This window comes from Excalfactoria chinensis, chromosome 3 (assembly GCF_039878825.1).
Source record: "Excalfactoria chinensis isolate bCotChi1 chromosome 3, bCotChi1.hap2, whole genome shotgun sequence".
In the NCBI taxonomy this organism is placed as follows: Eukaryota; Metazoa; Chordata; class Aves; order Galliformes; family Phasianidae; genus Excalfactoria; species Excalfactoria chinensis.
The window spans coordinates 32,622,313-32,636,839 of NC_092827.1; the positions used below are offsets into that span (position 1 = coordinate 32,622,313).

General features: G+C 40.9%; 1 protein-coding gene across 1 annotated transcript in view; it reads left to right on the top strand.

Annotated features, from left to right (window-relative positions):
* Positions 1-14,527, top strand: part of ZNF292 (zinc finger protein 292) — a 53,489-nt gene that overhangs the window by 11,656 nt on the left and 27,306 nt on the right. Inside the window, exon 2 of the mRNA XM_072332109.1 lies at positions 14,075-14,229. Within this exon, the coding sequence (XP_072188210.1) occupies positions 14,075-14,229 (155 nt within the window). The remainder of the gene's footprint in view (positions 1-14,074; positions 14,230-14,527) is intronic.

A 14,527-nucleotide genomic window follows, 5' to 3' on the forward strand; every position in this document is an offset into this window, starting at 1 on the left:
CTTCAGGATAGAGCAGCCAGTGTTTTTCCTCCTGTTGGGAACCTGCTTTAGCAGGGGGGTTGGTCTCACTGATCTCCTGAGGTCCCTTCCTTTTGCAGCTGTAGAAAAGTTGGAATTTTCTGCTTGACAGAAAAGGAAAATACACTGAGAAAGACTGGAATTGCTGCCTTGTTAGTGAAGCATAGGTATAGTATAGTAATTGGGGGGAAGAATTGGATAGTTCTGTACTGGACCTGCTGAAACTGAGTGGAAACAATTGCTTAAATATGATCTACTTGTAAGCAGTCCTCCTAGGCTCAAATCAATATCTTCAGCTGCATCTTCAGCTTGACTTTGTGGAGCTAATGCTTAACAACATCATTGTGAAGCAACTTGGAAGGTGCATTTAAAGTGAAAGTAGTACAGTAGCCACTTAATCCTCAGATCCTTTGAGAACCAAAATGGAGTAAAAACGGACATTGATGTTCTTTGATCATTTGTCAATCATAACCGTAACTTACATAGTACTTGCATATTAGAAAAAAACCTTAATTGTACATGATTATGTAATCCTTTGTTTTATAAATGCAGTCTTATGTTCTATACTTGCTACAGTTTTGTTGTTCTGTTCTGGGTTGTGCTGCATGATAATACCAACCATGTAAGAGCTAATGCTTTCAGTGCTTGCGTAACTACAAATTAAGATAATGATGCTAATCATTGGTAGACAAATGCTGATTCAATTAACTTGTATCGATTTTATCTAATTAAACTGTTTCGGAAGTGAATTAGAGGTACAGTTCTGAGTCAATCTGTTGTAAAATGCCAGCAGCTGGAACTACATAATCTTTAAGTTTCTTCTAACCCAAGCCATTGCATGGCCCTTCCATGCACAGAACTAAGTAATTAGAATAAAAATTAATTTTATTGCCTTATATTGATATGGTTTGGTTCTTTATTTTGGCGTTCTATGAGAGCGGTGGCATGTCAGATAGTGCTGTTCTGTCTGATGTTTGTAGTGAATATCCATTCCTTTCTAAGAACCATTTTGCATATAGTGCAGCCCAGCTAAAAAAGCGATAGAAAACAGGCTGCTTATGTTTGTGCTTCTGTGTTGGAGGCAAACATGAGAGGAAAAGATGGGTTACTGGTATGGTGATGGAGAGAAATGTCTCATCCAAGAGGGCTGACATCTCAGAGATGTGATAGGTAGACAAGATGATGTAGTTGTTTGGCTTGCTCTTTAAAACTCTTTGCAAATCATGTCGATCCTAGTGGTTGTTTAAAATATCTGAAAACCTGAAGTCACATGGAAAGTGAGGTAGCCTTGTTTAAGTTAGACTGAGCTTTCTTTAGCACGTAGAGCTGGTTCAGGAGCTATTCCTGTGGGGTTTTTTTCTTTGAAAATTCCATTTGACTGACAGTCTCAGTTCAGTAGCCTTGTCCTCATGCAGTGTGGATGTAAACCTCGTTTCATCCCAGCTATTCCTTAGTGGCCTCTAACTTCCTTCTCATAGCTTTTCCTGGGAAACATACCCAGAGATTGCTTTTAAAAGCATTAATTTGTGCTTATTCAAAGTTGCAAGTTACAGGCAAGTTTTAAGGCTCCTGCTTCTTATGTGATGAAAGGTTTGTTCTCCATCTTCTGGTAGAACACTGAACAACAAGGAAAGAAAACAGTTCACAGAAAGTGGTCTTTGGCTTTAAGAACTGTAGATGATTGAGGCTGAGAACAATGGCATTTAAACACCCATAGGGATTGTTCAGGGGGTTCTTGAGGTGAAGTTTTTCTGGGAGACTTCACAAAGATATCATGTGGTCCTGGTGTGTCAGTACCAAAGCCTCTTGACTCCAGGCATATCTGAGCTAGCTTATCTAATGTATACTTAGGATCCCCCCAGAAAATAAATAAAGTTTAGGACTACTCTTGATCAGGTTCTTAGGCCACTTTCTCTTTAGAGGCTGTGGAGCTCTGAGGTCACAACTGGAGTTGTGGTGAATAGCTGAGGCTGGAAGCCCAGCTTGATTTATAAGCTGTCATAAATTGCACCTTGAAAGTAGGCTGTTAACAGCTTTCCAGGAATTCGAAGGATGCAGCCTTCGTTATGCGCTTGGTTCATTACTGGTTACAGTAAACTGTGAGGTTTTGCTTCAGACTTGACAGTCTTATTCCAAAAAACTCAGCCCTCAGAAGTTCCCTTCATTTGAATGGGAAGCCCGAGGACCAGCGAAACAACACGAGCTGTGTTACCCTGGAGAAGCTTTTATACTACTGCTGTTGACAACATCAAGACTGTATGCCTACCTACTTAATCAGAATACGTTATCAATTCAGATGGAGTTTTATGTTGCTTGTGCTTTGTCCCTAAGGTTCAACACCCGTCTTGAACTAAGCTGTCTTGCATTTTGTAGCACTTGTTTACTCTCCAGTAGCCATGCACTGTTACAAGTCTCTGAACCTGTCATCTCTGCCTGCAAAAGGAGAAATTCCTTCTTTCCTTGAAGAAAAAATATCCTAAAAAGAATAAAGAGTATTTTATCATTGCATATTTGTTCCCATAGAGATGAGAAAATCCAGTGATTTTTCACTCCTTTGATGGAAGCTTCTTATTTCTCACCTTGCTGTTCTGTCCCTGATCTAAGCAGTTGTTTTGTTATGTATAATAGCTTAATTTTCATATTGCTGTTCACACACTGTAATCATTGGCAATTTTCTAACACTGCTCTATGAAATACTTTGGGTTTATATGGAACTCCTGTAGGTACTGTGCTAATATTAAAAAGTCCTATTGTATTTATTTTTAAAGAAATGTGTTAACTCTCACAATGGGGCAATGACCGTATCAGCCTGGATATTCAGGGGACAGTTTTTGAAGCTTCTATGTCTGATGGCCTAACTGTCCAAATTGTACTTGTTTCAGCTTCCTAAGATTACAAAGTACTTTGGTGTCCGTAGAATCTGGATGAGCATCTTTAGTGAGAATATATCTAGAAGATCGTGAACTACAGTGTTCTCCATTGTTTGTGCACAGTTGCCTTCTTTGCTTCCTTCTGGACAGCTGCACATCTGAGGTGCATTGATCTCACTCCTTTGAGATACCAGTTTGGAATGCAAGTGCATTTGATGAGCATGTGTACTGTGGGGGAGGTAACTGGCAGAGTCTTTGAAGTCTGAGCAGAGAGGGGTATCTGTGTCACTGGTGAACAATCTTTCATGCAGAACCATAGATACTGCAAGAGCTTTGTTGCTTTAACAAATGTTTCCTGGTGCTTTTACTTCCTATGCAGAAATGTCCTTATTTTAGAAATAGTGCTATAAATTAAACTGTCAGAATAGAATAGTTCCATGAGGAGAAACCTACAAGAGGTCATCTAGTCCAACTGGCTGATCTCTTAAGCTCTAATCAAAAGTTAAAACACTTTGCTGAGGGCATTATGCAAATACCTCTAGAGCAGTAGTGCTGCTTTGTGCCATTGCCAGTTTCCTTGCCCTCCTTTGGAGAGGAAAGTTTACATGCTTTTTCAAATGCTGTTGTTTTCGTCTGATTGCCTATTCTAGGGAATGTACTAAAGAGGGAGACTGGACCAGATTATCCCTACTGCTACAGTCTGTGATTCTGATTAACAGTTAAACAGAGGCAGTTAGTTGTAACTCATAACTGCTGTACCTTAAGAGAAGTCAACAATGTGAAACTGAAATATTTTCAAAGAGAAACAGACTTGGGGTTGGGGATTGAAAACTGATTTAAGGTTAGAGACCTCGTGGGTTGATATCGGGGGTCTTTAATTTACTATCCGGACTATTTTTTGTTCCTGAATAGCAGATGTTTCCTTTGCTAGAGAAGGAATATGCTAATCATGCTAGAGCTTGCTTTCAGGGCTGTATTTTGTCATCCAAATTGAAGTATTGTGCTGGTAATAAAGGATGGGATGTCATCATTTGTTTCTGTTTTCTTCAGAGGGAAGTATGGCTGCATTGTCAGTGTTCCTCACATTCCACAGCAGTCATTTAGCATAGCAGTTAGACTAGGAAGGCTCTTAAATGGACACGATGAGCGTTTTCATGTCCTTATGCTGCTGTGTCATCTGGCATTGCCTAGTTCACCTGGCACGTCATTGCACACTTTAGGAACTTGGACATAGATAAGTGTGGGGGGGAGGGAAGAAGCTTAGTGTTGTACATTGAATTCTTAAAATGCAGTGGTGACTATTCAGGAGACATTTCTTCATCTGGAGCAGTACATGTGAAATTTGAGGAAATGAAAACTGAAAAATATGCAAACGTAGTAAATAATGTGGAGTTTTTAATGGTCAGGGTAATACTCTCTTTTTGTGTGGTTTGGTAGCTGACCACAGGCAATATACATTTCATGACCTGAAGGAAGTAAGTACACGTGGCCTTGTATTTGCCAAGTTTGTGTAGGAAATGAAAGTGACTCAAATGACGAGAATCACTTAGGCAGAAGAAGATGGAGCGAACAGTTCACAGTACTTCAATTTCTGCTCCCTCTTATTATACGCTTTAAAAAGGCACTGTCTGCCAATACTTAGGAGTTTGTAACAAGACCTATTATACAAATCAGCTGTTTCAAAAATATATATAGTTAAATGGTGTCAATTTGCATCTTTATCTCTCTTGATCTTACGGTCAGATAATAACAGCAGCACAGTGAGGTGATTTATTACTTCAAATAAAAATGTTTTTCAGCATTATGTCTGGTCATTTACTTGCTCCTGTGTGATATGTGTATCTCTGGCATTCCAAACTCTGTTAAGAGGGGTCTCTTTTTTTCCCAAGTGCCAGGAAACTTACATAGAATATTGACAGGAAATTCATCTTTTCATGTACTTCTGAGAAAATGAAAAGTAAAGAGTTTGGCCTTTGGTATTTTTTAACACTGGCAAAAATAATTCCTTGATATTTTTCCTCTGGTGGTATTGGAGAGTTGCAGCTTTAAAATGACAGACTTCAGAGGTTCAAGTGCAGTGCTCTTCCCATCTGTAGTAATATACCAAGGTGTCAAAAGGAGAATACAGAAAACAGATTAGACTCCTAAAAGAATGCAAAGGGAAGAATTTAAACTTTATGCCTAATGGAATTTAATTACTAGTCATATTCAGTATATTGGACAGCCTCTGATTCAATGATTCTGAAGTTGGAGAAGACTTGTAAGGGTAATTGAGTCTAACTCCTGATTCAAGAAAGGACTACCTGAAATTCAAACCCATTGTCTGAGAGCATGTTCAGACTCTCCTTGAACTCCAGCAGCTTGGGGCTGTGCCTGCTGCCCTGGGCAGTCCGTTCCATGCCCACTGCCCTCAGGTGCAGAACCTGTCTTTCATCCCCAGCTGCCCCTTCCCTGACAGCTCTGACAGCTCCATGCCATTCCCTTGGGCCTTGTTGCTGTCACAGAGAGCAGAGCTCAGTGCTGCCCATCCACTCCCAGTGAGGAGCTGCAGCCATCATGAGGCTTCCATCAGCTCTTCCGCTCTGGGCTGAGCAAACCCAGGGACCTCAGCTGCTCCTCTTACACCTTCCCCTCAAGCCCTTTACTATCTTTATAGCCCTCCTTTGGACACTAATATTTTTATATAATCTTCATACTGTGGTACCAAAACTGTACACGCTACTCCAGGTGAAGCTGCACCAGTACAGAGCAGGACAACCCCTTCCTTCACCTGGCTGGCAGTACTGGGCCTGATGCGTCCTAGGGCTGCTAGTGGCCCTTTTGACTACCTGGGCATGCTGCTGTCTCAGATTCTGCTTGTGGCTGACCTGAGCCCTCACATCCCTTTCTGCAGAGTTGCATTTCAGTCCTTTGTCCCCCAGTATGTATAGCTAGATTTGCTCCATCCCAAGTACAGAATATGGAACTTACTCTCATTAAACTTGATGCAGTTGGTAATTACCTACCGTCCAATTTGTCAGGGTCTCTTTGCAAGGCCCCTGTACCCTCAAGAGAATAAAAACTCAGGGAAGTCAACAGCTCCTCCCATTTTCATGTGCAAGTTTAATGTGCAAACTTAGTAGTTCAAGTCCTTTGTCTTAGTCTTTTATGAGAACAGTAGAGGCACTAAAGTAGAGCCCTGCAAAACCTCACTAGTGACATCAGCAGGCTCTTTGAGTACCATGGGGTGAATCTCATTGGACCCATAAACCTGCATGCTTCCAGCTTCAGCAGCGGGTCCTGCATAAGTTTGCGGCTGACTGGAAGGTTGTTTCTGCAGTCACAGTCCATAAGACTCTATATCAAGCCTAGAGCTTCAAGAAAATACAATAGTGACAAAATATTTTCACAACCTACTAATTTTAAATCAGGACGTGCTTTATAATAAACTATAAGTGCTGTGGTGGTGGATATCATGTGAAGCTGGAAATTTATCAGGATACTGGAAGTCTGGGTGGCTTTTGATTTAGTCAGCCAAAATTTTTGTCATGTGTGATGTGCTACAACATCAGAAATTAAATACAGAATAGTAACATTTTTAAATGATGTACCCCATTCTATGTAGTTGCCAGCAGTACAGTGTAAATTAGCAGTACTCATACTTCTGTGGTGCTAGAATTTAATATATCTAAAAGATCTGTTCCTGTACTGAGCTACTTGCTTTTTGCGTCTGTGGGTCAAAAAGTGTCATGATTTTTGGTCTGCTTTTAAAAATTAAGGATGAGTATCTAAAGGCAGTTTGAAGTGAAAGATTGTGAGCCTATCTTACGTGCATCACTGATCTGTGAGGTCCTTACTTGTGCTGTGCTTTTGTTACCAAAATATATATAGTTTTAATATTATGTAATATTTACCTTAGCTATTTGGATGCTACGTGGATGTGGGGAGATTTGTTGTTTATTGCATGTAGGTGTTAACCACCATGTTTCCTGGAGGTGTCTATAGGTTTGGCCACATAGAGAATAAATGTGAAGCTCCTTACCTCTTTGTTTTGTTCTTTCTGCCACCCTGAGGGGAAACAGCAGCAGTCATATCCGAGGAAGGAGGAGCAGTGGGTGTTGCAGCATGAAGCATGGTCTTTTGTTTACATTCATATAAGGCTTTGGCAAGAACTCCCTTGCATGCTAAGTAGCATGCCTCCAGAATGTACAGATTTGATAGCAGTGTGTGAGAGGGATTGTAACTTGTAAATTCTCCTATGCTTGTCTTGTAAAAACTTTGTTTCTGTTTTACCCATCACCAATAAATATCACACATCCTCGTCATCCACCAAAAAGTGCACTCTTTTTCAAATGATGCAAACGATTCCCTATTTTCTTTGGCTTATTCCACTACTGTTGGACTGAAATGGAACACTACAGGGTATGTATTTTGCTGTATAAAATTTTCAGATGTGAAGTATAGTTTTGTGTTTTAATCACATGGAATGCCAGCCAAAATCGTTCAGACGTGGTTGTCTTGGTCTTTCAAAGTAATAGCTAATGTGAGATTTAGAAAAGGAGTATAGTTTGCTTATAGAAGAACTCAAGTGGGTCTTTTTGTGTTGTTAGAGAAGTACTTCACAGTGTTCCTTTAGACTTCCATCTGTGAGACTATCATATATATTCTTTTAATTTACTTGCACTCTCTTTAGTTACTTACCTTAGTTAGCCTATTTGTTTTTCAGGTAACAGAAGAAAAGCCTGGTTCAAGAACAGCAGAATTACTGTAGCTCCAAAGGAAGAAAAAATTAACTGAAAGGATGCTTGTCTTAATATGATAGCCTGTGTATTTGTGTGCATGTGAATTATACATACATTTATTGAAGACAAAAGCTTCTTTTCCCTTGAAGTGTTGCTAGATATTGTGCACTTGTCCTGTCCAGTCAAGTATTTGGGTATGTGGAAATGAATCCATTTAGTCTTGTCATTCCTAAGACATTTGTCAAGGAAAGTGTTCCAAGAGTCATCGTTGCAGTGCTTTAGTTTCGTTACTCAAGCTGCTACGTCTTTTGGCATCATTGCTGGCAATCTTTGTTGGCTTTCAGCTCCTGGCATCTTCCAGTAACAAGCCCCACGTGTATCAGCTTTCTGCCCAGAGAGGGAATCTGGCAGCCCTTCACCACGTGCCTGCAGCTGCACTTTGCTGTTTGGTGAGATCATGCATGATGATAGCAAACTCGGGATCTTCGATTCACTTTAATTTGCTTGTGATCTACCTGATGATACAAGCTGTGAATGGTTCTTTGAGTAAAGCTTGCCCTGTTTTCTGAGATCAGCCCATTTTGCTGTTTCCTGTGAAAGTATCTGTGTTTTTAGGTCAGTTACTGACAGATACTGGAGAAGACTGTAGGGTTGTGCCAGCTGAAGGTGAGCCCTGCCTTCATGAGCACGTGCACCACATGAACAGGAGGTATCAGGGTGATCTGACTAAGCAGCGCTTGCACTGCTGAGCCTTACTGCTCGTAATGCAGCAGCTGCTCCCATTGCCTCCAAGTTACCTTCACAGAGCAGTCTTGCTGCCACTGTGTGCAGCTCTTATGGGCTCATCTTCACATGATTTTGTCGTGCTCGGTGCTTGGACTCGTGTAAACGTGCTTGAGGGTAGCCGCTGAAATGGACATTTTGCTAGTTACAGGAGTGCTTTTAGAGGCACAGTTGACCTTTATCTCTGCTGCCCGTCACTTTCTCTATTAGTCCCTTGGGCTTAGACAGAAATGGAAGTGACAGTTTGAGGCACGTTTTAACATACTTAAGCAAGCTTGTCTGTATCCAGGTGTCTAAGAGGTAAAGAATCAGATCTTAAAATCAGATTCTGAAGAAGCACGTAGGTGTGGACCATACATGTGAAACTCCAGTTAATAGTAAACGGTCCTTTTAACATGAAATACTACTTTGGTATTGCAGGGCTAATTTTAGCAAAGGAGGCTACTGGATGCGATACTTGAAAGTAGAAACACATCATCTGGTGGGTGCACTGCTACTGTGAAATATTTATGTGAGCACGCTGATAGAGGTTGAGAAGGATGAAAGGTGTCTGAACGTTACCCATATTTTCCACAGTTTAAATCACATCTATAATGCACGTAGATTTTTGTTGCACAAATTGAAATGCTTCCATTCTCAGAGCATTCCTGACCATGTAAGCTGCAGCTGAAATAAAACGTACTTCTGGTCTCACAGAGGAACAAAACTTTACTGCTGTGCCCTGAACACAGTACTTGGCTTGATTAACAAGCATGTCCTGACTGGGGAGATAAATAACTTAATGAGGCCCAGGGCTGGGGTAAAATTCTTTCTTTTTATGGTTGTAAACGGAGCACAACAATGGCTCATTAAGCAAAACAGAATGAATTTGATTTTCTTCGTACAGTGACAGTGCTGTGTAGTCTGAGGACATCCAGACAAGGAAATCTGTCATACTTGAAGAATACTTGTGAAGGGCGTGGTGGGCGTAAGAGCTTAATATAGTTCATATAATGGCTTGGAAGTGGCTGATATATATATATATATATATGTATATATATATATGAGATACAAGTAGCACTACTTAATGCTGAAATTACTGCCACTATTAACGGTGAAAGCCTGTCTGCTTTGTACAGTTTGTCTGAATCTGTACACGTTGCTTAGAAAGAACAGTGTCCACCAGCACGCCAAATAATTGTCATTAGATGGTGGATTCTAAGAACTTGCCAACATGAACTTGTTGGTTCAATTTATTTTAGTTAACTACTTCTAAACGTGTTTTCAAAGTAAGATGTTGTTTGCTTCAACTTACTATGCTAGACCTGGATTGGGATGGTGTTGGTTGGGCTTCTGTAGGTTCTGCAGGTGCTCCTGTAATTCCTCCTCAGTCCAATTTTCTGATATTAATGACTACGTGATGCTTCTCTAAAGTTCGTAGTTACCTGGGGCAGCTCTGACTCTTCTATCATAATGGGCCTATGGTCTTAAATAGTCTCCCAGACTCAGGGCTCTGCTATCAGACTCCAGTGGTGCCTCACTGTAGAGTAGATCAGACTCCAGTAGTGCCTCACTGGAGCTTTTTCAGCATGCTGGCTACCTGTGAGTTCTCTTTCCTGCCCTGTGAAACTTGAGATCCTCGGATCTGGTAGATGCCCGTCTGTCTCCATAGTCACTTACCATGACTTGTTTCAGTATCTCTGCAGGAGAGCAGTTAATTTCTTCTTTTCAGTGTTGCTGTCTGTCTTTGCAGCGCCAGGTGAGAATCCTCTTTGGCCCTGCTTATCAGATAACCAATTGCTTAAGTTACATCTGTGGGGAGATGTGGGTTTCCATCTCCTTCCTTGCACCCTTTCTTTCTTCTCCTGCTCAGCTTCACACTTGAAGGTTTTCAGGATATGCTGTCCTGATTTACCGGCTAGCTTTGAAATGTCCTTTGCTACATCAAAGATTGCATTAATCTGTTTGCCTGCTGCATTCTTCTGAGGATGTAAATATGCCATACCTTAAATCATATTTACATCAAGTAACAGGTAAACCTAGCGTTTCTGATGTCAAGTCAGGAATACCATTGGCTGTACCAACTTTCTGAATGCAAACTTATCTTACTGGCAGAAACTCTTTGGCAGATTGATGATAGTCTGGTTCACTGTACCAGATTTAAGTGATCAGCTGAATAAAACTAAATGGCAGTGTATGCAAGGCAGCGTTCCATGCTATTATGATGAATTTTCAGGGCTTATTTAAGAATCTAAATGAATGGAGAGCTATGCTGAATGTTTTATTACTGTGCTTGTCTCTCATTTACACACAGCATCACCAGCAGCTGGTTTTCACATTTTCACCTGGGAGGAGGAATTGCTTCTTTTAAAAAAGCATAAAATTAGATAAGCTCTATTGTTTGTCACTAACGTAAGGTGGGCTGTTTTGTTCAACTTTGGTGTTCTACTGCTAGCATCCTTAAGCATGTCACCCAGGACAAATCAGTAACTGAAATCAGAGTACATCTGTCTGTGTGAGCATTTGGGAAGAGGGAGACTTCTGGCGGGAGTTTCTCTGAAGATCCTATGAAGCTGACATCTTGTTCTGATCTGATTATTCTAGCTCATTGGTCCAAATTGCCAAATGATGCAGAAATACACATTTGCTAATGTTGCCAGCTTGTTTATCCAGTCCTCTTTCACTGTGTCTTCTTTCATGCTTCTGCAATGTTTTGCTGTCCCTTGGTTGCTCTGCCGTGATCTGCGATGCTTTTTTAGCTGCTCTTACAAGGGGATCATGTTGGCTGTGAGAGCAAAACAGACGATATTCCTTTGAGATCCAGGATTCCAGAAGGCAGCACTGGGTGCTACAGAAACTGTCTCCTGCTGCAGCAAAAGGTGGAATGCATAACTTCTTTTAAAGCTGGCTTTGTTTTGAGGTTTTCCTTTTAAACTAAAATCAGTTTTAATGCAACTTATTTGCCAGAAACACGAGTATTTTTCTTTGCCTGTTATGTCCTTGACTTGGAATACCCTTGGTATTTTGTTTTGTCTGTGCTGCAACTTGGCTGTGGTATTGTGACTGCAAACAAGCACATTGAAACATTTTCTGAGTCAGTTTAACACAGATGTATTTTTTTTTTACTGAGCATTTGTTTTGGACACTGCCAAAGAGGAGAATTTTAAGCATGTCCTTAATACTACCATTAGCTAATTCAGGGCAGATGTGTGACATAGGCAAGGCAGTATTGAATTTGAGTTGCATTAGAGTGAAGAGTTGAAGACAGGAAGAAATTTAGTTTTGGTTTGCCTTTTAATATGACAGATTTGTATTTCCCAAATAATGAATGTTCTGTTCTCAATACGGAAAGGCAGAGATGGCTTGCTCAAAGCGGGAATAAAGAGTTCACTAATATTGTTAGATTTGCATATTCAACATTACATTTTAATATTTGTGTGTTCATATTAGCTGGGATGCACTTCATTGGTTTTTATTTAGGTCTATGAGACATTTCTGTAGCAGAAGAGCTTCAATGTCCAGAGGACTATTTCTGATTGTCTTCTCTAGGAAAAAAACTTCAACGGACTTGAACCAATATTGTCAAAATTGTTTTAATTACATCTGACATAAAAAGAGAAAGCATGACTTTTGCAGATGGCCTTGACCATAGGAGCTATGTGAAATACTTTAATGTTGACAAACTTGGTTTCCTTCCATGCAGAAACAGCTGGTTCTGAAGATGACAGGACAGCAGCTAATGCTGTGTAGCTGTTTTGCTTTTTTTTTTTTTTATCTGATATCAGCAATGCTCTGGATTGAGTCTCCCATAGTATCCTTATAAACCATGAAAGAGGCTGTTTATCCAGGCAATATAATAAGGTAGCAGAACTGTGGGTCTCAAGGACCTGTGATACGCAGTACAGAGTCCAGGTGGCAGCAGGGTGCTTTTGGCATCCTGTCTGGCCTTGATGCTGGAGCACAAGCTCAGTGACTATTACTGGTGAATGAGTAGAGAGGGCAGTGCACCTTGAGCCAGTTTGCAGATGGTGCTGAATTGATGGGAGCTGTCTGCATGATGAAAGTCAGGGTTACTCCACAGCCTGGAGGGATGGGCTGAGTGAGTTCAGCTGAGGCCCTGTGTGTAGCAGGGAATGCCCTGTGGTTTGTGCCCTGGAGCCAACTGCTGGGTAGCAGCTCTGCAGTGAGTGTCCTGCTGGAGGGAGAGCTGAGCATCCCACCTTGTGTTCACTCTGTGGTAATGTGAGTGCAGCCATGCGGGAAATCAGTCCTTTCACTCAGCACTTGTGGGACTGCATTATGATACTGGTGAGAAAGAGCCACAGTAAATGTTAGTCAAATGCAGGAGTAGGTTACTCTTAGAGGTTGTAGGATCTCTGTCCTTCAGAGGGTGTTACTCTGAACAGCTCATTCTGATGCTCCTTCTTTGAGTGGGATGTTGAATGACCATAGGGGAAGGATGACTTTCCCCTAAGAAGACAGGCTGAGGGAGCTGGGCTTGTTCAGCCTGGAGAAAAGAAATCTGCAGGGTGACCTCATTGCAGCATTTCAGTACCTGAAGGGAACCTATAATCAGGAGGGGTGTAAACTCTTCGAAAGGGCTGATAATAGCAGGACAAGGGGAAATGGTTTTAAGTTGAAAGAGGTAAGATTTAGGTTGGATGTTAGGGGGAAGTTCTTTACTAGGAGAGTGGTGAGATGCTGGAACAGGCTGCCCAAGGAGGTTGTGGATGCCCCATCCCTGAAAGATGTTCAAGGCCAGGTTGGATGGGGCCCTGGGCAACCTGATCTAGTAAATGTGGAAGTTTGGTGGCCCTGCCAGGCATTGGGGTTGGAACTTCGTGATCCTTGAGGTCCCTTCCAACACGGATCATTCTGTGATTCTAAATCGCTGTTTGTTACTGTGAGATTTCTACCTGTTACATCCCCCAGAAAGTAAACAGCAGTGCCCATCATCTCAATGCATCAGGCTGCAGCCCACAGTAGTGCTGAAATTGTCTGCCAACCAGTTATGCTGCCCTAAGCCTGGGAGCAGAGATCCAAGGGGGAAGTTTTGTATGCAGATGTGAGAGCCATATTCATTTCTTCCAACTTAATTGTGTGTCTGAGTCCCCCTGATCTCCCTAACAGGAATGGAAGCCTTCTGTACTTGTGGTGGTTTTCCCATCCCTGCAGAGTTGCATGTTCTAATTAGTCTTATTCTAATTAGTTCATTCTACTTAGTTTTATTTCTAAATCATTTTTTTTTCTATTCATGTGGCAAGTAGGAGAATGGATTTTTAACTAATGAGCTTTGGGTGTATATTTGTAGTCTTCAGAATGCTTAATTTGACAAGATGGCAGAAGAGAGGAAAAGTAAAACTGTTCCTGAAAGCATCGAATTTAAAATTAAGCTAATGCTTTGATTTACTTGCTTTAGAAGTTAAACTGTAGAGATGTGCATCTAAATAAATGCATAGCTAATGGTGATGACTACATTGCAAAATAGCGTTTTGCAGCTGAAAATGTGTTTTATCAATTGGTGTTATTGTGCCATTTGTAGCTGTTGTTTCCATGGAAATAAGTAGGAGGCACTACTTATGGAGCAGCCTACATAAAGTAATAAATATAATGATAAGGAAAGTTTTGTTAGTGAGGAGTGCAAAATTAAAAGCTTGTATTTGTTCCTAAATGTTGTATGTGTTTCTTCCTCTCTCTAAACAGACCTTGCTGGAGTATGCTGAGAAGTGGAAAACATCAGAAGATCCTCTGCCCTTGCTGGAGGTGTATACAGTGGCTATCCGAAGTTATGTTAAAGCACGACCTTATCTTACCTCTGAGTGTGAAAATGTAGCCTTTGTGCTCGAACGTTTAGCACTGTGAGTATGTTTTTTGTTTACTAAACCCAAACTGTATAGTATTAACTTTTCACTGTCTAAATGCTTTCTTAGTTCAGTTTACTATTATAAAAGTTCTGAATAGGTTGGTGGTGTGGGTTAATCCTGGTAGGCAGCTAAGCACCAGGAAACTGTTTGCTGAGGAGGACAAGAAAAGAATAATAAAAGTAGCAAACTCGTGGTGTCAAGATAATAATAATTTAGTAAGTAAGCAAGAAGTGGAAGAAGAAAACTGAACAAAACAAGCGATTCAAAGGCAGTCACATAACGCTTCTCACAG